This window comes from Triticum urartu, chromosome 5A (assembly GCF_056163025.1).
Source record: "Triticum urartu cultivar PI428250 chromosome 5A, HENAU_Tu73, whole genome shotgun sequence".
Lineage (NCBI taxonomy): Eukaryota > Viridiplantae > Streptophyta > Magnoliopsida > Poales > Poaceae > Triticum > Triticum urartu.
In genome coordinates, this window is record NC_141877.1 from 460,915,268 (window position 1) to 460,936,660 (window position 21,393).

Here is a 21,393-nt window from a genome sequence, read left to right on the forward strand (position 1 = left end):
TCGCAGAAGGAAGTGATGCCATCTCGTTGTTTCTCAACGAAATCGATGGTCTGGAAGGAGAGGGTGAACAAGCTGGCTACGGTGACCTAATGCCGGTGCAAGAAGAAGAACATGAGGACGGCTCCGGTGACCGAACCGAGTCCGGCCAGGTATATATATTAGTTAAGCCTATGCTGACTAGCTGATTGATGCATTCATTGTTTTGGTATGTACACATATTAATTAAGTCTTTGTTCTTTTTTCTAGCCCTCCGGATCGAGCACAACTTCGGTAAAGAGACGAGGCCCGAAGAAAAAGTTGAGCTCGGATGAAAAGTTTGAGATCATAGCAATCGCGCCCGACGGCCAACCTATTGAACCCCTCCGGACAAAGAGCGCATTTGTTGCTCAGTGCGGGGTTCTGGTTAGGGACAAGATCCCGATAAGCATCCAGCAATGGTTTAAGCCGGCTACAGAAGACCCTGAGGTCTCTTATGTCAATGATATGCAGAAAAATGATCTTTGGACTGAGCTGAAGTCAAATTTCACCCTACCGCCTGAGGATAATCCAGAGAACCCAGTTAAAGAGAAATTAATCAAGTCTTTTGCTCTGAAGAGGATGGCAGAACTATTCAGGAGGTGGAAGAAAGAGCTGAATAAGTTTGTCGAAAATAATGAGACACCAGAATTTAAGGGCAGATATGAGAATATCAGAGATCACTGGCCCGCATTTGTGGCCCACAAGACATCGGAAAAGAGTAAGAAGATGTCGGCGACAAACAAGCAAAATGTTGCGAAGAAGAAGCTTCACCATCGCACGGGGTCAGGTGGCTACCTCGTAGCCCGGCCTAAGTGGTCCAAGACTGAGAATGATCTGGTTCATAAAGGAATCGAACCAGAGACAATTAACTGGCCAGACCGTTGCCGGACTTGGTTCTTCGGGGCTGGCGGAACACTGGACCCTGTAACAGGGAAGTGCATTTGGACGAACGATCAAATGGACATACCAGTCAGTAAGCTTAAGCAGTATATCGAAGCAGCGCAGGAAGGGACGTTCTTTCCAGACAGAGAGAATGACGAGCTCACAATGGCCCTCGGGAATCCTGAGCACCCTGGACGGACACGAGGCACGCCAGGCTCCATTCCGTGGAAGGTTGGGTTTCCGGACGCAGGCGGTTACAAATCCCATGAGAGGAGGAAAAAAGTGCAGCAGACCCAAATGCAGGCGCTGCAAGCAAGGGTAGACACGATAGAGGAACGAGAAGCAAATCGCAGCAAACGTACTGCCGAAGCCTCCCCCGAAGCTACCCCACCATCTCAGCGCAGAAGCAGCGTGGCTTCCATCGAGCTGCTTCAGCCGGAGCATGCCTTGACGGCTCCTGCCAGCTATCCCGTGGATGCTATAACAGAGTCTCAAAATTGCCACCTTATGACGCAATGGATGAATTTGAAGGTCAAGGCAGTTGTTGGCTCTATTTTTCCTACTGAACCCGGCGCAACTTTTCACTGCCGGCCGATTCCAGAAGGATATGCTAGGGTGATGATGGATGAGATAACGGAGGGATTTGAGGACCTCCAGCTTGACCACCCTACCGGTGAAGGGGAGACTCGGCTGGGGTCTGCTCTGAAGACTCCATGCCTATGGCGGAAGGAGCTCATCAACCTTCCAAACTGGATGCCACCGCCTCCTCCTCCTCCTCCGGCGAGTCAGGGCACTCCGCCTCCACCGCCTCCTCCTCCGGCGAGTGACGATCAGGGCCCTCGGCCGGCTCCTTCTCCGGCGCGCGGCGGCACTCCGCCTCCTTCTCCGCCTGCGCCGACGCGCCCGAGCAGCCAGCCTCCTCCTTCTCCGCCTCGTCAGCAAGGGCGGAAGAGACCTGCCGCCGCTCCAGCTGCTCCGGCGCGTCGTAGTCCTTCTCCTCCGCCTCTTAAGCAAGTAAAGAAGACAACCGCTACGTCTGCTCGGTCGGCATCTAGCAGTACAACCAGAGGCGGGAGGACATATAGATTCGGTCCTTCTCTGAAGACTCCAGAGAAGTTACCATACGAGAGGACCCAGGAGGAGAACGCCGAGATCGCGTGAGAAGAAGTGAAGAAATTCTTTGAAGGGGTGAAAGCAAAGAAACATCCACCTCCGAAGGAGAAGGTAGATCGGGTGAAAGTGAAGCGCACTCTGGCTGCCCTCACAAAACCACCGAAGTCTGATTCGCCGAAAGGAAACTATGACCGCATTATTGGAAAGGAATTTGCCGAAGCGGAGCGGTCGGGAAGTACTGTCAGTGATCAAAGGCTGAAAGAACAACGAGCTGGGAAACAAATTGCCCAGCTCGGCGAACAAGCGACGCAATCGTGCCCCCCGCTCAAGGTGCCTAGCCACAACGTCGATAATGATCCGAGGATGGTGCCCGGTTATAGCAATCTTGCAGATTACCTACCCGACGAAGTACATTATGAACCCATGGAGATGCAGATACAAAGATACGAGTACGGGAAGCCTCTCGTCAAAGATGAAAGATCTCTATCAACGATGATGCGAAGATTGCATGATTGGTACTTGAAAATCTGCAGAGACTCTGGGGGGAGGAGTACTTTGTATGTGAAAGTTAAAAAGGAGCATGACCTCATTGGAATTGATCTGTTGCCTGTTCCATTTGAGGAGTTCTATCAGTTTTTCAATCAATTGGCCCTCGATAAAACAACGGTCGCCTGCTACTGTCTGTAAGTAGTACTACTTCTGTCATTAAGTTTCTCTATATAGCTTAGCTCTTTCATTGCATGTATTTATAATCATCCTCACTATATTATGCAGATTGAAGATCGCCGAATTGAAGAAAAGACAAGTTGGTGATATTGGGTTCATTAACACACATCTCATAGATGCAACTCAGGTTAAACTTCATGCTGCAGCTACCGAGGCCAGCTTGCTACGATCGTTCATAATAAATCAAAACAAAGATATAATACTCTTTCCTTACAACTTCAGGTGAGTGTTACTGTCTTGTGCGTATTCGGTTTCCCTTATATATTAGTCAAGGTTATAGTAATGTAATTCATGAGTTATGCATGTGTGTGCAGTTACCACTATATTCTCCTAGAGATTAAGCTTGAGCAGGGAGTAGTAACCGTCTTGGACTCTAAACGAAAAGATCCCAAGGAGTATGCGGACATGACTGAAATCCTCAAGAAGTAAGTTAAATCGATCATTATCCACCATATCAGCAACTTTGTTCATTTCCTGATATCAAGTAATTGTTTTCTTTGTCCGGCAGGGTTTGGAGAAAATTCACCAAAACAGTTCCGGGACTGCCGAAGGAGCTGGAATTTAGACACCAGAAAGTAAGTACTATAGTAGCATGGCCACGCATCTCCTAGTGATTCAAGCGCTAGTTTCATCAATACCATTTAGCATTCTTGCTTATCAGTTTGATTGACCTCTATTTCTTGTAAAGTGGTTGTGGCAGGAACAAGGGAATGATTTCTGTGGATACTACATCTGCGAGTCCATCCGCCACACGACCTGTGAGCGGGGCGGGTACTCTAACGAACAATATGAAGTACGTAAATAACAACATTCACAATTTTATTTTATTACCATCATTTGTGTTGAGTTTCATTCATTTATATATATATATATATGTATTGACCCCCTTCTTCAAATTAGATGTTTCGGAAGCGGGATGAACTCCTAGCACCAGCTCGCATGCGAGCAATTCAAGAGGAATTGGCGGCATTCTTTCTTGACCACGTGATCGCTGAAGACGGAGAATTCTATGTGGACCCTGAGTCCATATGATTATATTTGTAAGAGATAATTATTGTATATATGTAGCCGGTAGTGTCAGATAGATATACGAGAACTTGTTGTTCGACCAATCTCTCGGAGAAGGAGAGGTGGTCAATATCACTTCTCTCTGTATATATGCATATATGTTCATGACGATCTTCTGTTTCCTTCGTTTGCTTACTAGCTAGCTAGCGTGTCTAGTCCTCTCTATATACGTATGTATAGTACGTAGCGTCGACCAAGCACGGACATAACAGAGGACACTTCTCTCTATTAATTATAACTAGCTAACACAATATATGAAACACCTAAATTAACCCCCCAAAACCCCCAACCCCCCCCCCTTTCAAAAAAAAACAAAAACCCCAGCCATAGAAGTGCTGACGCGTGGATGCCTATTGGTCCCGGTTGGTGCCACCAACCGGGACCAAAGGGTCTCCTGGCTGGGCTCTGCGCACTGCCCACGTGGAGGGCCTTTAGTCCCGGTTCTGGATTGAACCGGGACTAAAGGGGGGAGGTATTAGTACTGACACTTTAGTCCCGGTTCCGGAACCGGGACTAAAGGCCCTTACGAACCGGGACTATAGGCCCTTTTTCTACCAGTGCTTGTGTCGAATCTATAAATTTGGGTTGAATACTCTACCCTCGAAAACTATTGCGATCCCCTATACTTGTGGGTTATCACTACGCTAGCAGATATTCATATCCAATCATCTCTATTCCCGCTACCCTCGTATGCTGCCCTCCCCTTGCCCCCGCCTAATCCTGGCTCCACCGAAACCACCGGTTGGACCATTCCATCAGGGCCAGGTTCTAACCTGCTTTGAGTATCGTGCAAGCATGGGCCAGTGCCTCGCACGACCACCCTAAACAGGTTTTTTGCACCCCTCAAACTGTTTAGAGTTTGTGTGATCAACCAAACACACCACATATGTACTACCATTCAAAATTCATATGTTTTGGATGTACCTCTAAAAAAATAATTTTACACCGGTCTAGATTCAATCATTTGTTAGTTTTTTTACCTAGTGATCAAAATATCTTCACAAAATTCTCCCGTTCTATATCCCTTATCCTTTGTGAACACAATTTGAAACCTAAGGGTGGTAACCATGACAAGGCATCCACACACATCTTTTTAGGTTATAGCTTTGTGAAACAAATTCAAAAGTCTATGGCATTGTGGGCCCATCATTTGTAGGAGTTCAGATCCCACTCCTTGTAAGGACTGGTTGTTTTCCTGGAGAGCTTTCATTTCCATTCCAATAAGTCAATCTATGCTCATTTGACAGAGTTATTTCCTATACATATTGGTGAATTTGTGGGAATATAACTACATGATTTTTTTGAGCTTTAATATAAGTTAGTCCAATCGATTTCCTTCCTTATGAAGGATTCAGTGAACTCATGACATCTAGTCTTCACGTGAGCTTCATGTGATTGTAAATGGTGACAACGATTGACGTTGGCTAAATTGGATACACATTTTTTTGAAATTTATCATTGCTTTTCTCCTTTAGATTGCCTCACACGACCTTCTTTACATGTACTATCTCCCTATTATGTTATTCTTACGCAAACCCCCAGTGTGCGCGCTCGATCTCAATCTCATGAATATAGCCTTGCATGACCTGAGTTGCCTAACACACATGACATCGTTTGGATAGGAGTGTATCACATGGAGTAGAGTGATTTTTTAATGTTACATATGGTATGGAAGATAATACATTTTTGCTATATGCAACCAACACCTTGATCATTGGCACAATGTCATCCTAAAAACCTAGCTACATAATATTTTTTTGGTTGTGCATGCAAGATTGTATAGTAAGATTATACATTTTCCTTGAACACATGGAGATTTGGACCTGCAACCAGTTATCTTGCCCTAACACATGAAAACCAAAATCTAATACCCTTAAAAAAATCTAATACATGAAAACTTGATTCATATAATTTTCCCAAAGAAATGCACATGCAATGGACGGTGCATAAATCTGGCAGTGCCCTCGATAGGGTAGCGCGCGTAGACGGAAGTACTAGAACGGAGGTCGCACAACGAGTTTACCCAGGTTTGGACCTCCGGTGAGGAGTAATACCTTACGTCCTTCTTTGTGTTTGTATTCATGGTGGGATACCTCATGCAAGGGATTACAATGGGGGGGGGGGGGGTTGTGTTTTGTTACCGAGAGTCTAGGTCTACGTAACTAGATGAGAATGAGAGTCTCGTAGCCCCTCCTTATATGGACAAAGCGGCTAGGGTTTTACAAGGGATAGATCCAACTTGCTTGCCTTCATGTAGACTTGGGGGCCAAGATGGTCTCTAGATGTCTTATTCGATCCTCCATGCTCCTTCCTGTCGCTACCTTCTTAGTGGCTTTCCGAGCCCCGTGGCTTGCTTGCTGCTGGGCTCCGCATGGAGACACCACCCCTGGTGTATTACACCATCCGCAATCGTCTAGAGCATTGACATAGATTCGTACAAAACCCTCATAACAAAATAATAATTTGTTGTGCTTGCAAGTTTGTTTAACACAATTAAATGTTCCCCTCTGCAACCCAGAAGAAACGATGTATTATCTCGCAGTAGCATCGTCATATCACATACACGGTAACTTCTAAAGTGGCCCTTTTAAAGTCAAGGTTGCGTCTATGACCTATTTGATGGAAGTCCTCATAGTACTTGGCATTTTACATAGTTACATAACTTGATTGGTGTTAGCTAATACCCCATATAAAACCAAAAACTTATTACCCAAAAAAGTTTCGTACATTTAATATCTCGGAAGTTGTTGTTATTAAGAAGTGATGTGTATGACCTATTTGATGAAAGTCCTCATTGTTGGGCTTTTACGTTATATGGCTTGCAGCGCTGTTCGCTGGCACCTCATACAAAACTAAAAATCTTATAACAAAAAACTTAGATGCATTTAATCTCCAGGAGGTTTCTTTGGGATAGATGCCGACATATCACATGTACTGGAGTGGTTTGATAACGTTTACACATGGCTTGATTGACAATATAGATTTTTGAAATGAAAATACATGCAATCAGTGTCTCGAGACTTAAAAACCAAGTCGACGTCCAAGGACCCTAATTACAAAATAGTGTGTGTTTGTAAGTTGTAACATTCTCGCAACTCAAACTCAAACTGGCAAGTTGTATATATTGTGGCGACCTCATCAAATGTCACGCTTTCTTAGTGTCCCTTCTCCTATTGGTGGTGTCTGTGTCGATCACAGAACAATGTTTACGTAGTCGCACAAATAAACACTAATTGGTGGCTTGCTTAGGATAATTTTTCAAAGATTGGATAAAATAATGTTCTTTTGGTGAAAGTAATAAAAAATTAAACCTTATTCACTTTGTAGGAAGAGTAGGCAAGTTTAAGTCCTAAGACATGCATTTGAGTTTGGACTTTGGAGCAATGACATAAAGGAGTCAAAATCATAGTTGCCGGTTGATGACTTTGTTAATTCAAAGCCGGGCTTGTCTCGAGCCTTCTTTAAAAATATCCCTTCTTAAACACAACTTGAAACCCGGGATCAACGGATAATGTCGCCTGCCCTCTTTGTGCTAATCATGACGCTTGATTTTAAGGTTGCAGTTTTGCGAAATAGTTTTAGAGGCCTGTGATCATGGACATGTTTATCAATCCTTCTCCGGAGTTTAGGTCCCATTGCTTTGTAAGGCTGGTGCGTTTCCTCGTGAGACCATTCCAAAAGATAATCGACACTCATTTGATAGAGTTATCCTATACATCTTGGGGAGTTTGTGGGAACAAAACTACATGATCTTTTGAGCTTTGGTATAAGCCAATCCAATTTCCTTATCAAGGAGTAGGTGAACCCGTGTGGCTCAGTTGAGTGTTGTATTGAAGTTTTTCTTTACTTCTTCCCTCTATATATTGCTCACTGTGTGGTTGTCAGTCATATAAATACATTTATATTATCCTCGTAGTGCTTGGCATTTTAAATAGTTATGCCACTTGCATGGTTCACCTAATGCCTCACACAAAATCGAAAATTAACATCCAACAAGTTACATATATTCAATTTCTCGGAGGTTGTTTTTGTCTACATGCAATGTCTATGACATATTTAATGGAAATCCTCAGAGTGCTCGGCTTTTACGTAGCTATGTGGCATGCATTGGTGTTGCCTAACACCTCATACAAAGCAAAACATTAATAACCAAAAGCTTATGTGCATTTAATCTCTAGGGGTTGTTTGGGGTAGACTCCGGCCTATCACATGAAGTGGAGTGACTTGATGACATTTACACATGGCTTAGCGGATAACAGAGATTTTTTAAGCGGAAACTACATGCAATCAACATCTCGAGCCTTGATAGCAGGCCGACATCCAAGAGCCCTAACTACAAAATAGTATGTTCTTGTAAGGTTCTCGCAACTCAAACTCAAACACGCAAGTTGCTTAAATTGTGGTGATCTATAAAATGGTGCATGTTCTTAGTGGTCCTTTTCCTATGTCCATCTTAGCACCGTGTCTACGTAGTTGACACATAAACACTAATAAGTGGCCTGGTTAGGATAATTTATAGAAGGTTGGATAAAGAATTGTTGTTTCGAGAAAGCAAATAAAAAACTAGACCTATTTCACTTGGTAGGAAGAGTAGACATGTTTAAGTCCTAAGGCATGCATTTGAGTTTGGAGCAATGGTATAAAGTAGTTGAAATCATGGTTAATTTTCAGGCAGGTTGTTGTTTCGTTTGAAACATGTGAAAATTTCCCTCTTCGGTTCTTTCAGTGTCAAAATTCTCATAAAATCTCCAACTAAAAAGAAAAACTGCTCATAAAATTTGGCACGAAATCCATGCAATTCAAATGGGCCATCACACATCCATCTCAAAATAAAATAAAATGGGCCATCCCAATTTTCCCAGGCGGGGTGGTGGCATCAGACAAGAGGGAAGCCCTAATCGCCGACGATACAAATAGCCGTAGACAGGGCCCGGGACAAGTGCCGATCGACTCAAAAGTCAAAACCCCCCGGCCCGATCGAGCCGCCTTCAGCACACCACCACCAACGTCAGCAACGCCCGCGCGACGCCGTCGGTTACCCGTGGACACGCGGTCGGCGTGGTCGGCGACGATGGGCATGCGCGATCTGGTGGCCGGTCGCGCCGGCTGCACGGCGCCGGGTTCGTCGTCCTCGTCGGCCAACCCCCTCAGCGTCCTCGCCGACGCCGTGCTCGGCTCGTCCAAATCTGAGGTGCGTGCGTCCGACTTAATCCCCATCTCGAGCGAAATCGGTGCGCCGCCGCCGACCTCCAGCGGGCACAGATGCTGCGTCGCTCGCGTCTCCTTGGATCGCCGGGGCGTTGGGTTGGGTAGATCGTTCCTGGCCCCGGGGGTTCGTTGATCATTTCTCGCTGATCTAGGCTTCAGTGTGGACAGTGAGGAATTTGTTGTTTTCCTCTTTGTATCATCCGCGAGAAATTAAATGAACATCAAACCATTGGGGCCTCGGGTGGGATTGTTACTGCGCGGGATTCCAACTTGCTGGTTCGAGTCTGTGTCTGACGATCTTCAGTTTGCTGTCAACAAGGTTTACGGCCCTTGCGATCATGCCATTACACAGGATTTTGTGCAATCCTTATCCCATCTGCTGCCGAAAATCTACAGTTTGATGCATGGACCTCTAGAACCTGACTAGGCGCTTTCTTTCTGATTCATGTTGCGGTTTGTGTGGCAACCTGTTGTTGCCGCACTGCCTGAACTCTTGATGGTGGCCCAGTAATGAAAAGCAGCCAAGCCAGCATTTTCGTCAAAAAAAGATCATGCCATTAAACAGGATTTTTTGCAATCCTTATCCCATCTGCTGCCGCAAATCTCGGGTCCCTGGACAATTATCAGAGACTTCAATTTAACTCTCAGGCCGTCCGGTAAATCTCACAACAACTTCAACTTCTCACAAGCAAACATGTTCTCCTGGACTATTAAGTATTAACTCTCTGCAGCTTCAGGACCTTCCGCTTCTGGACAGGCGGTCTATGTGGTAAAATCAGCAAGACTTGCTGGTTTTGGTGCGTGTGGACCGTGCTCTTGCTGACGTGGATTGGGCTCAAAATTCCCTGATAGTTCACTATTTTCGGTTGCTAGAACCACATCGGATCATGTCCCCATTTGTTTAACAGCTTTGACAACTATCCCAAAACCTCGATCTTCCGTCTTGATAGGTCGTTTTTAAACTTTTCTCTGTTCGAATATAAAGTTAACTGGAATAGTGTGGGGAGCAATCATGCTCACCTTGGCTCGGCAGGTATCCTCTGTCTGAAAATCAAGCGCACTAGGAACATGGCCAAGAACTGGTCTGCCAATCGGAGATCGCCGAAGACGCTAATTCTGAACTGTCACACCACCATCAACTTCCTCGACAAGCTTGATGATGCTAGGTGGCTTTCCAACCACGAACTGCAACTTCGTGTCGCGGTTAAACTTTCTCTTCACCGCCATAACGCCGCGATCGCTGCCTACTGGAGTCTGGAGGCAACGAGCAAAAATTAAGGATTCCGTCTTGGGTGACGAGAACTCCCCCTACGTGCACGTCTGTGCTTCTGTTCGACATTGTAAAAATCAAATTAAAACGCTTTCCAACGACAGATTAAACCACCCTAGTTTTAGCACACGGAGATGCTGCTACGCGCATGCCGATAAAGATGCCATCCTGCCAAACTTTTTTAAAAGCCTTGTTGGGATCAGCAACATCACTCGTTTCTACTTTGACCTGGACTCCCTCATGCTTCATAATTCCCACACTGCTGCCCAGGCTAGTGAGCTCTCAAAGCCTTATCGGCATGAGTTTTACCTTGGACGAGATCAAGACCGCCCTTTGGGCCATGAGTGATAGTGCGAGCCCAGGGCTGGACGGCCTTGGACCAGCCTTTGACGAAGCTAATTGGGATTTAGTTAAATTGGACCTTCTTCATCTTCTAACCGATATCCATGGCGGTATAGTAGATCTTAAACGCATCAGCCGAGCACTAATCGTGCTGCTTCCAAAAAAATGTGATGCTTCCAAACCGGAGAACTTTCGCCCTGTGTCTCTTCAAAACTGCTTCATCAAATTGCTTCTAAATGCCTTTCATCTAGAGCCCAACCTTTCATCAACCACCTCATCCACAATGAACAAACCAGATTTATTAGAGGGCATGGGATCGCAGAGAACTTTATCCATGCTGCGGACGTTGTTCAAACTTGCTGCAAGAGGAAATTACCTGCAATTATTCTAAAACTTCATTTCATAAAGCTTTTGACTCTGTACCTTGGGAAGCCTTATCCTTAATTATGCGCACAAAGGGTTTTCCTTCAGCTTGATGTCTTTGTATTCAGCAGTTAAACAAGTCTTCCAGCTCTTCCGTGCTGCTTAATGGCAGGCCTGGACCGGGGTTCCAGTGCTGCAGGGGCTTGAGACAAGGGGACCCCCTCTCCCCATATTTGTTATCATCGTTGCTGATGTGCTTAAGAGGTTAATCATCCATCCCTCCAGCAATGGTTTGCTCTCCCACCCGATCGATGAACATCGGCCATGCACTGAAGTATGCCAATGACACTTTAATCATCCTTCTTCCTGACGTTATTCAGCTCCACACTCTTAAGCGCATTCTTCTGCAATTCTCCGAGACAACCGGGCTTACCATTAACTTCCACAAAAGCACATTCGCTCTGATTCATGTGGACCTTGTGTTGGCCGCGAGGCTGGTGGCGATCCTGGGTTGCCCTGTGGCTTCGTTCCCTCAATCTTGTTTGGGGTTACCTCTATCCATGCACAAGCTTAATCTTTGGGATTTCTTCTTCGTTATTGACCAGATTGACCGGCGTCTGGCTGGCTAGCGTTGCCTGCTTTTGTCTTTGGCAGGCAGAGCTATTCTTGTTTGCTTCGTGACGATCTATGCCACGAGCTTCCTTCTGTTGTGGGGACCTTACTTGAGATTACCGAAAAAATCTTTTGCCCCGCTTTATATATAAAGCACCGATCATACAAGCACACCGATACAAACACACCCACCACCGCACACAACACACACCCAAGACAAGATACTGAGCACCGCGACACCACCTCAACGACTACCAAACTAAATCGCTTGGAGCCAATGGAGACCTCCATCACAAGCTATCCTCCGAGGAGAGGCGAGGCAGATAACGATGGAGTAAGGACTCCCAAGACGGTGCCTCCAAAAGGGCACGACCATGTGTAGCCAGCACCATCTGATCTTGAAGAACAACTTTTCACCCGGAGCATCACCAAGGAGTGGGAACACCACGACGGAGCCTTCATGAAAGATATGGCGTCCACGGGCGTAGCCACCGTCGGCCCCTGAGCAAGTGGTGTACCCCAACGCTCACACCCCTCCGACGCACCCTAGCTCCACCAACCACCTGCGTGGCCATGGCTGCGCACCCGCACCTGAAACGCATGCTCCACCCAAGAACGTCGCATCTCCCACTGCTAGGGCCGCCGCCCTGCATCCAGACGCCCCCAGGACCAGCCAAAGTGACCGGATTTGGTCCAAAGGACGCACCCGACCGCCAAAACCGCAACATACATCCTACCTCGAACAACGTCGGAGCTGCATCAGCCCGCACACGGTCGGGGAAAGGGGGAGGAGGGGGAGCGGATGCATCCACGACTGGCACACCCCTGTGCCGGTGACGGGTGGCCCGAGGTCGTCGGCGCCTCCCATCCCTCCAGCCTACCTCCTGACTGGACACCCCTTGTGTCACCCCACCTCGGCAGCCGGCGTAGCTCCACCCAAGGCCACCAACACACACCCGTCCACCGGCAAGGGAAACCTCCAAGATCCGCCGCCAACCACCAAGAAAGCTCACAGGGGAGCCCATCCACGCTGCCCGTCGTTGCCCACCCGCCGGAGTAGTCGGAGTCTAGCTAACCTGTCCATCGACATGTCGCTCCTGAGACGTTGCAGCCAGTGCGACCCTCAGCCCGCGTTGCCTGGCCCCAGATCCGGACGTGCCGCCGCCGATCCTGGAGAGCCAAGCACGACCCATCACCTGTTCGCCCGCCGCGGGGAAGTAGAGGCACCGGAGCTCCGCCTACCACACCGGTATGTTGCCCGACACAACTCCATGCTCCGCTACCACACCACCATGAGGCCTCGCCGCCGCCGGTGACGGCTGGGCTTCGTCTGGCCACGCCCTTGGGCGGTGGCGAGGGAGGAGATGAGAGGGGCGGAGACCAACGGGATTTAGGCTTGCCCCCCGGCCGCCTCGTGGGGGCGATGCAGGAGGAGGAGGGGGCGTCGAGTTGTCCTTACTTGAGATTGAGAAGCATTGTAGGGCCTTTTCTGATCTGGCCAGGAATTAGTTACGGGCGGTCAATGCAAGGTGGCTTGGGATCTCGTGTGTACACCGTTGCCGAAAATGGCTTTCGCCCTACTTTATATATAAAGAAACGATCATAAACAACCTGGTACACGCCAACACAACACATGCGTACACCCAAGGAAGGATACATGGGCGCTGAGTGCAACAACACCACCCCAAGCACTACAAGAGTAGCTGGGTCCTCGACCGTGAACACGCCATCGTGAAGAGATGAAGCCGCATACAACGAACTGTGGGCTCCAAGGCGGCGCCTTCAAGAAGGATATGACACTGGAGCGCCGCCATTGCCTGACCCGAGGGTCAGAGTTTCCCCTGGAGCAACACGACGTGCAGTGATCACGGCGACGATGCCTTCAAGAAGGGAAGGAGCTTCGCCGCCACTAGTCCGTCCGGAGATAGAATAGATTTTCACCTCGGCCAATACTCATCGCCACCAAATACCACACCTGGGCGACCATGTCGCCCACACGACCATGGTTATCAGGCAACACCAAGCCACGGGCTTTGCCGATGAGCACCGTGACACGACCACCAGGGCCGCCGCCCCGTCATCCAAGACCTCGACGCCACCTCACTGCCACCCACCGCTACCCCAACCAAAGAGACAAGTGGAAATGCCCCGCCTTTTGCATGCTCGAGCTGCCGCCAGCGCCGAGACCCAATAGGCCGGCCAAAATTAGCCTCCATCGGCCCGTCCTGCCGCCGGGCGTGAGATGAGCTCGGTCCTGTTGTCGAGCGCAAGACGAGCTTGGTCCTGCTGCCGGGCGCGAGACTCACTTGGTTCTGCTGTCGAGCGCGAGACGAGCGATGGACCGCAACTGGGAGAGGACCAACCCTTCGATGAAGGTAGCGCCCGAACAATGAGGGGGGGAATCGAAGGTCGACAAGGACGCACACCAATCGAACGACGCCGAGAAAATCCTGCTGCTGCCGTGAAATGACCCAGACCACCTCCATGAGCCACCACCATGCCGTGGTAGCCCACATCCATGACGGGACCCCGAGGGGCAGCCCCGAGCCGTCCTGCAGTAGGAGTGCCACTACCCTCGCCGCCAAAGGTCGCCGCGCGTAAGGGCCAGCTGAAGCCAACACCGCCACCAGCGCCACCAGTGGCACGAACCACCACCACCACTGCGCCGCCAACCCCACCAGCCGACCGCCACGGCAGGAGGCGGCCACCCGCAGCCCAGGCCGCCCACGGCCCGCACCTTGCGAGGGACAGATCCGCGCGCCCCAAGCGCAGACAACGCATCCGGCCAGCACGAGTGCCCCGCCACTAGGACGCCCGACACGGGGCTGCCACCCGCCACCAACCAATGGCATCGGCGCGCTGCCGCGCTGCACCGCCCGTTGGCCAGCGATGCACCCCATCCCGCCACCAAGATCCGCACTGAGGCTGCCGAACGAGGGGATGAGAGGATCCCTGCCGCCGCCGGCGGCGACGGGCTTTGCCCGGTTGTGCCCTCGGGTGGCAACGAGGGAGGAGGGAAAGGTGGAGGCGCGGGGGGGGGGGAGGGGGGCTGGCTGCGGTGGAGACTAGGGTTCCCCCTCGGTTGCGCGCGGGGCGACGCGAGGGGGGAAGGGGGCGCTCCTATTTGGCAAGGTATCATGAAAGGCCTAGATTTGTACCGCTCCATTACCAAGGTTCTGCTAGGGGGTGGCTCTACCATGGCTTTTTAGTCTCATTTGTGGCTTCCTCTATCTCATACCGCCCTTGCTCAGCAATTCCCTGCTCTTTACACCCACTCCAACAGGAAAACTATCCGTGGCTAGGGTTTTGGCAACGCGCGACCTTACTTTAGACCTTGCCCCTAGGTTGTCATTCACGGCTACTTGCAAGCTTATTTCTTTGCCCACTACTTTGGCCTTGGTAAACTTGAATTTGCAGGTTGCAGACAGAAGGATTTTGAGGGAGCTAGGTAAACCGCTAACCACTAAAATTGCATACAAGGCAGTCTGGCAGTGAACACCGGGAGATCACCTGGCTCCGGCCATTTGGAGGAACGACGTCCCGAATAAATGCAGAATATTCATAGCTCGCCCACAAAGATCGCCTTTTTACCAATGAAAGGCGATTCTACAGAAACATCGTCACTTCGGACACCTCCCCCCTTTTGCAGCCAGACTGAATCTATTGTTCATCTGCTATTTCATTGCCCCCAACTAAACCCTCTCTGGGAGGAGATAACTAGTCTATGTCATGTTACACCTCTGGGGCTGCTTCACACCTGGGATATGTGTATTTGACAAACAAAACCTGCTCCACGGTGCTCATGTCCCTATTATGGAGCATCTAGAAATGGCGGAATGTCATGGTTTTTCGCTCCGAGCACCAGGTTCTACACTCCATCGCTAGAGCCACAGAAAACAACCTGAATCTGTGGGCTCATCGCTGCAGAAATATTCAGAAAAAAGCTTTGCTAAATGACTGGGCCTCTATGTTATTCCACCTTGCTGAGAGATTATAGTCTTTTTTTTACTATGCTTTGTAATTTCTTCTTTGTTCCTCCCCACCTATAACTCTGCTCTCTTGTAGTGGCTTCTTTGGTTTGGTAATAAAGATTCAGGCAGGCGTAAGCCCGCCGTTGACCCGTAAAAAAAATAATGAACATCAACCTAAAGTTTTTTTTTGACGAAACTCAGGAGCGCTGATAAATTTATGATTAATCTATTCATGTTTTAGGTTGATGATTTTTTGAACCAATTTTTATTTTCATTTTTTATTTTTGCAGATGAGAAAGGAACTTTCAGGATCAGCAGTATGCCAGAAAGCTTCTTTTGATTCACCGATGCCCGTTCCTTTATCAACACTTCCAGGCTCCGAGGATGAGATCAAGCAAGGTCAGGGACCTATTAGAAGCATGAAGGTTATTTTCCCTAGTCCCCAGTATCCTAGATATATATATATGTCTATTTGTGATATTTCCTAATTCCAGTTGAACATTGCCAGGGCACCGACTTCATTAGTGGGCATCATGGAGACACCTATGGTGAAAATTTTCAAGCCACAACCCCTTCTGTTCCTGAACACAGAATGATCGAGCCTCACCTTGGAGAGCTGGAGCAAATTGATAGTGCTACTGGTGTGAATTCCAAGCCCAAATTTGATGGCAAGTTTCAAACTAATGTGATTCTAGATATTAGTAATTATGTTAATGCATGGTATAAAATTGAGAAACCCAATAATTCAATTAAACTGATAACTCTTTATCAAGTTTTGCTCGGTCATGTGCCTTTTGCAGTTTTCATATATCATCATCAGTAGCTTGTTTAGGTATGGTTGAATTGCATGCCTATTTCCACTGGGACTAAATACACTGTGAGTTAACCCTATCACGACATCTGTTTCAGGTCCACCAGAGATGGCTGTTCCCCCTCTATTGCCTCAAAGTCCATTTCAACAATACAATTTATCAGAAAATGGACAGGAAGAATATTCAGGAGCAAAGGTTAGCTTAGTTTCTCATCTGTGTGTTTGAAGATTATCTGGAAACATGAGGCCGGCCAGAGGGCACCGAAGAAAGACACTTTTGTGCTAACCAACTTCGCTTCTAACTGATTGGCCTTAAAGCATTAATCCCATGTCTTGTGTTTGAAGCACCTAATGCTTAGTTTATTTGTGCCAGGATGGATTGCTGGATCATATAGATAATCTTTATGATGATGAAATGAGATCCTCTGGAAACATAAGCACCGAAGTCAATAGTTGGCTGTCTGTGTTTGAACAGGTCAGTGCCTTCTAAGCTGCAGTCACATTTTCAAGTTTGATTATTTTTCAAAAGATTAAATAAACATGACCTGGATATTGTGGTGTGCATGTGGGATTTTAAATCGGTCTGTATGGACTATTCGGTCCTGCATAGCAGAGGATCGATTTGACCATACTTAGTTCGGTCCTGCAGTTTTGCAAACCGGTTTTTATTCCGTCTTTTCAGGTTCGGTTTTGGGTCTTCATTTTTTATACCCGGGGTGACCCGCCACAGCTTTACAAATTTTTGGGCAGCCGCTAGTGGCGCTGGAAATATGCAGCAGCAGCTAAACTTCGAGGTTGCCCCAAAAAATTTCATCACAAAATAGAGATGTGTCATCTGTTGTAACTGGTTTTTTGGCCCCAAAAGACAATTTTTTGCACCGCCGCTGTTTTACCTCATTTGTTGGAGATGCTCTTAATTAATGTAATAAGGTGTTATGTTTGCGCTTTGCGGTGGTTGCAGGGTATTTGGGGTTGCTTCATCCAATATTTGTAGACTATATGCCCGGATTTATAAGATTATACATACAACTACAGCTTTGAAATAATGACTTCTTTTTCTCTTTTATACTGCTGAGTGCTGAATTGACTATTGGCGACGCTGATCCCATCATTTGCTGGATGCAGGGAATACATCCACGAGTCATGAGCGATGACGAGCTGTCAGGTGATGGATGGTTGTTATTTCTGCGGATTGCCATCAGCCACCTGGGTGGACTTTCCCAATCAAGGTTTCTGGAAGAGCAGATCACCTGTCAGGATCAGGTTACTGGGCATCGAGTATGGATCAAGCTACAGAAACACTCTGGCTGGTCGGTTAAACTGGAAGCTACGCGGCACTGCCTCTTTGAGGCCCTGCAGGATGCGGCGATGCTGGCCGTTATTACCATGAGGCAGCATTTCCCTTGCGAGTTCGCAGGCACTCCGTTTGAAGTTCTGCCTGTGGCGCCTGGGCAGAGGGGCAGGCGGCTAGATGATGGTGCCGCGGTCGTCCGCAGCGGTGCTGTAGCTTCTGCTTTTATTGGCCTCGATCACGATGATGTCCAACCTCTTCTCGTGGTCAGCTTCATGTCCCTTTTCCATGAGCGTTCCGAGTCTTTGCTACGTTTGAGGGAGCATGCGTTGAAGGAGCGGTTGCTGATCGCGGAGATAGAGAAGATGTTGGAAGAGCACGATGGTTCCCCAACCCGAACTCAGGAGTTGGATCAAAGAATTGCGGAGCTGAAAAGGAGGGCTGGAGAGATGCATGGACTTCCTGCCCATGCTGTCAAAGGATACATTGGTTGGTCTGTGTTCGTCTCTAACGAGGCGCAGCAGGAGATGAAGCCATTGGAGGATGGAAATGAGGTACCACCTGCAATTGCAAGCTCCGCAGCAGTATCAGCCAGGGCCAGGTTGTGAGTGATATGCATGCATTGCACCATTTTATATTCATCAATAATGATGGTTACAATCCAACCAACCTGTGTTGTTGTAATTCATGTACTGGTTTTGGACTTGGATGGTGTGATTTAGGGACCCGGATGTTGTTGTAATCTCAGACCCCTGCTTGTGTTGTAAACTGATGTATGTGCAAAACCTAAATGGGCTGTCTGTGACACCCTACAATATATGGTTGCTGTTGAGACATATATGGCAAATGGTGAATGGTGATGAAATTAATTAGCTGTTTGCATTCAAACGCATAAGATAATTTGTCTACATGTAATCATCTCACTACCGGAATCGCACCCTATGCCGACGGCCAGGGCCGTCGGCATAGCCCTGAATGGCCGTCGGGACAGGCCTATGACGACGGCCCCCGTCGGCATAGGGCCGTCGGCAAAATATCCGTCGGCGTAGCCAGAAAGGCCGTCGGCATAGAAAGGCCGTCGGCATAAGACCTATCCCGACGGTGTCCGTACATCTATGCCGACGGCCAAGGCCGTCGGCAACGTTATCGCCTAACGGCGGCCGTCGTCAAGTCTGCCCAACGACTTGTCTCCACGTGGCACCCCTATGCCGACGGCCTAGCCGTCGGCTTAGTCGAAAACTATGCCGACGGCTAGACCGTCGGCATAGATGTGCCATGTGCCGACCGGCCGCTGCTCGTGGGCCAGGGCTATGCCGACGGCCCAGCCGTCGGCATAGTCTGAGATTAAGCCGACGGCCAGGCCGTCGGCATACTCCTTCAAACAGAGATCCCAGTTGCTGACACGTGGGCACATATGCCGACGGCCAGGCCGTCGGCATACTCCTTCAAACAGAGATCCCAGTTGCTGACACGTGGGCACCTATGCCGACGGCCAGGCCGTCGGCTTAATTTCAAACTATGCCGACGGCTAGGCCGTCGGCATAGGTGCCCACGTGTCAGCAACTGGGAGCTCACGCTGGCCCTATGCCGACGGCCTAGCCGTCGGCATAGTTTGCTTTTATTTTTTTTTCTTTTTTCTGTTTGTTTTCAGATCAGTTCAATTCAGATAACATCACATATATAACAGCACATATCAGCAGCACATATCAGCACATATCAACGAACGTAAGCATAAGCATCATGACAACAATAGATCATCATCACACAAGCATAAGCATATCAACGAATGTAAGCATAAGCATCATCACACAAGTCAGCTAAATGATCATCAGCACACACAAGTCATCTCAAGCATCATCATCACATCTCAAGCATCATCGAGCACCGCAGAGGTCGTCACCGCCAAGACGGCCAAAGTCCAGGTCATCAGTGCTAGCGGCAGCGCTACCGCCTCCGCCTCCGTGGATCGGAGTGGTCGGGCTCCGTGTCTCCGGAGTGCTGCGAAGACCACCGCCAACGGTAGATCCACCTGTTCCCTGCATGTTGAAAAGACATATGCACGGGATCTATGACTGTGTTGAAAGGCATGACATGCTTTAGGTGAATAGATTGGGGATGAACTAACCGGCGAGGGGCCAGCGTTCTGTGCCACAAACTCCTCAAAGCTCATCAGCACTGGTTGTGCTGGAGGGCATTATGCTGTAGGGAACTGAGGACACCTGCCGGCCGCCATATCCTGAAAAGCCTACTGCATCTGGCTATCCCTCTGCACTTGGTGTTCATAAAGCCTCTGATGCCACGCCATGGTCTCCTGGCGTGTGTACTCCATGTAGGCCTACGGTATATGACATGATGGAACTCATAAAACTACTAAATGCGGAAAATGAAGTGAGCAATGAAGATAAGAGGGAAAATACTTACAGATTGTTGCTCCTGAAAGAGGGACTGTGTACTGGTCACTGGCTGGCTCGTGCGCTGGCTCAGGCTCGGGTCGATCCGACGAAGCTGTGTGTAGGAGATACTAGGAGTGATCACAGCGTCGAGAACCGCCTCCCGACCGTTCTCCTTGGGCCCCATGCTCACCACCGCCCTGTCGTCCAGAGGCGCCGCAATGGGGTCAGGTGTGTCAGGATGCAACTTCAGATACGCTTCGGAGTAGGCCTGCTTCCTCCCCGTGGTCTTCTTGCCGTAGTACCGGGGCTCGCCAGGCTTGGAGTCCTTCCGCGTATGGGCGATCTCCCATGCCTGCATGTCTGAGAGCGGCCGCTTCAGTTTCTCCTCCTGCACCACCAAACAGAGGTTAGTCATACATAAGAAAGTGATGGTAAATAGAAAAAGAACAATGTTTAATGGGGTTAGTCATACATTAACTGCCTTGTGGAGATAGTGGTTTCGGTTTCCCTGAGCATGTACTCCCTCCGTCCCTCGGTTAGCCTTATTTTTGGTTCTCATAGCCGCCCAGGCTCCAGCCTCATCACACCAAAGATCCACCAATGCCGCCCAGGACTCGTCTTTTCCATAACACCAATTTGGACACACCTACATAATAAAAGCATAATGGCATGTAGGTGTGTCCAAATTGGTGTTATGGAAGCATAAAGCATAAAGCATAATGTACCACAAGGTAATGAAAGCATAATATATGAAAGCATAATGAAATTTTTTTTATACTTACCGCCAAGAACTCGGGCCTCTCCAAGGTAATGCCCATCCTCCGCGCTTCTTCCTTGGTCATCTTCACACCAAGATAGTCGTGGTAGTATGTGGAGATGGCCACATAGCGCACCTCGTACTGCATCTGGCGGGCCTTCTTCTTGCATTGGCGCAGCACGATCTGGTCCGCTCTAGCCCTGTGCTCCGGAAGAACTCGATAGAATGTCTACAATCATGCATGAAACAAGAATGGAAGAAGCCATGAGTTAAATCATTCATGAAACTAGAATGGACTTGTGCTTCTGAAGAGAACTCACCTAGAAAGTAGTGATCACGGCCTTGGCATGGGTCTCATGGTCCGCGTGGCGGGCCGCTTCCCAGTGGTCCCAGCTCGTGGCCAAAACCCGACGGTCCGGCTGCCTGACTGGATCAGGACAATACAACCCCGGCCAATATAACTTCAGCAAGACGGTGATGAGGCCGTTGGGAATACGGACCCCTTTGGAATATATCCAGTTGCTGCAAAAGAATGAACTATTAGCATGTGACAAGAAAAATAAATAAC

General features: G+C 48.6%; 1 protein-coding gene across 2 annotated transcripts; it reads left to right on the forward strand.

The window, feature by feature from the left end:
• The first annotated feature begins 8,763 nt into the window (after nucleotides 1-8,763).
• On the forward strand, nucleotides 8,764-18,494 carry LOC147971935 (uncharacterized). Of its 2 annotated transcripts, none has more exons than XM_087522885.1 (6): nucleotides 8,764-8,998; nucleotides 15,864-15,998; nucleotides 16,082-16,241; nucleotides 16,483-16,580; nucleotides 16,758-16,859; nucleotides 17,510-18,494. In XM_087522885.1, the coding sequence occupies exons 1-6, from the start codon at nucleotides 8,879-8,881 to the stop codon at nucleotides 18,281-18,283; spliced, it is 1,389 nt and encodes a 462-aa protein (XP_087379011.1). In that variant the 5' UTR covers nucleotides 8,764-8,878; the 3' UTR covers nucleotides 18,284-18,494. The 2 variants fall into 2 exon arrangements, with proteins under 2 accessions (XP_087379011.1, XP_087379012.1); XM_087522886.1 differs by having other exon boundaries at nucleotides 16,082-16,214.
• The last annotated feature ends 2,899 nt before the right edge of the window (nucleotides 18,495-21,393 follow it).

Excerpts from the sequence above, each read along its gene's own strand:
- LOC147971935 (XM_087522885.1), top strand. The coding sequence starts at position 8,879 with ATGGGCATGCGCGATCTGGTGGCCGGTCGCGCCGGCTGCACGGCGCCG. Across the intron at positions 16,242-16,482 it reads TTCCAAGCCCAAATTTGATG|GTCCACCAGAGATGGCTGTT; the intron begins GCAAGTTTCAAA and ends CATCTGTTTCAG. Across the intron at positions 16,581-16,757 it reads AAGAATATTCAGGAGCAAAG|GATGGATTGCTGGATCATAT; the intron begins GTTAGCTTAGTT and ends TATTTGTGCCAG.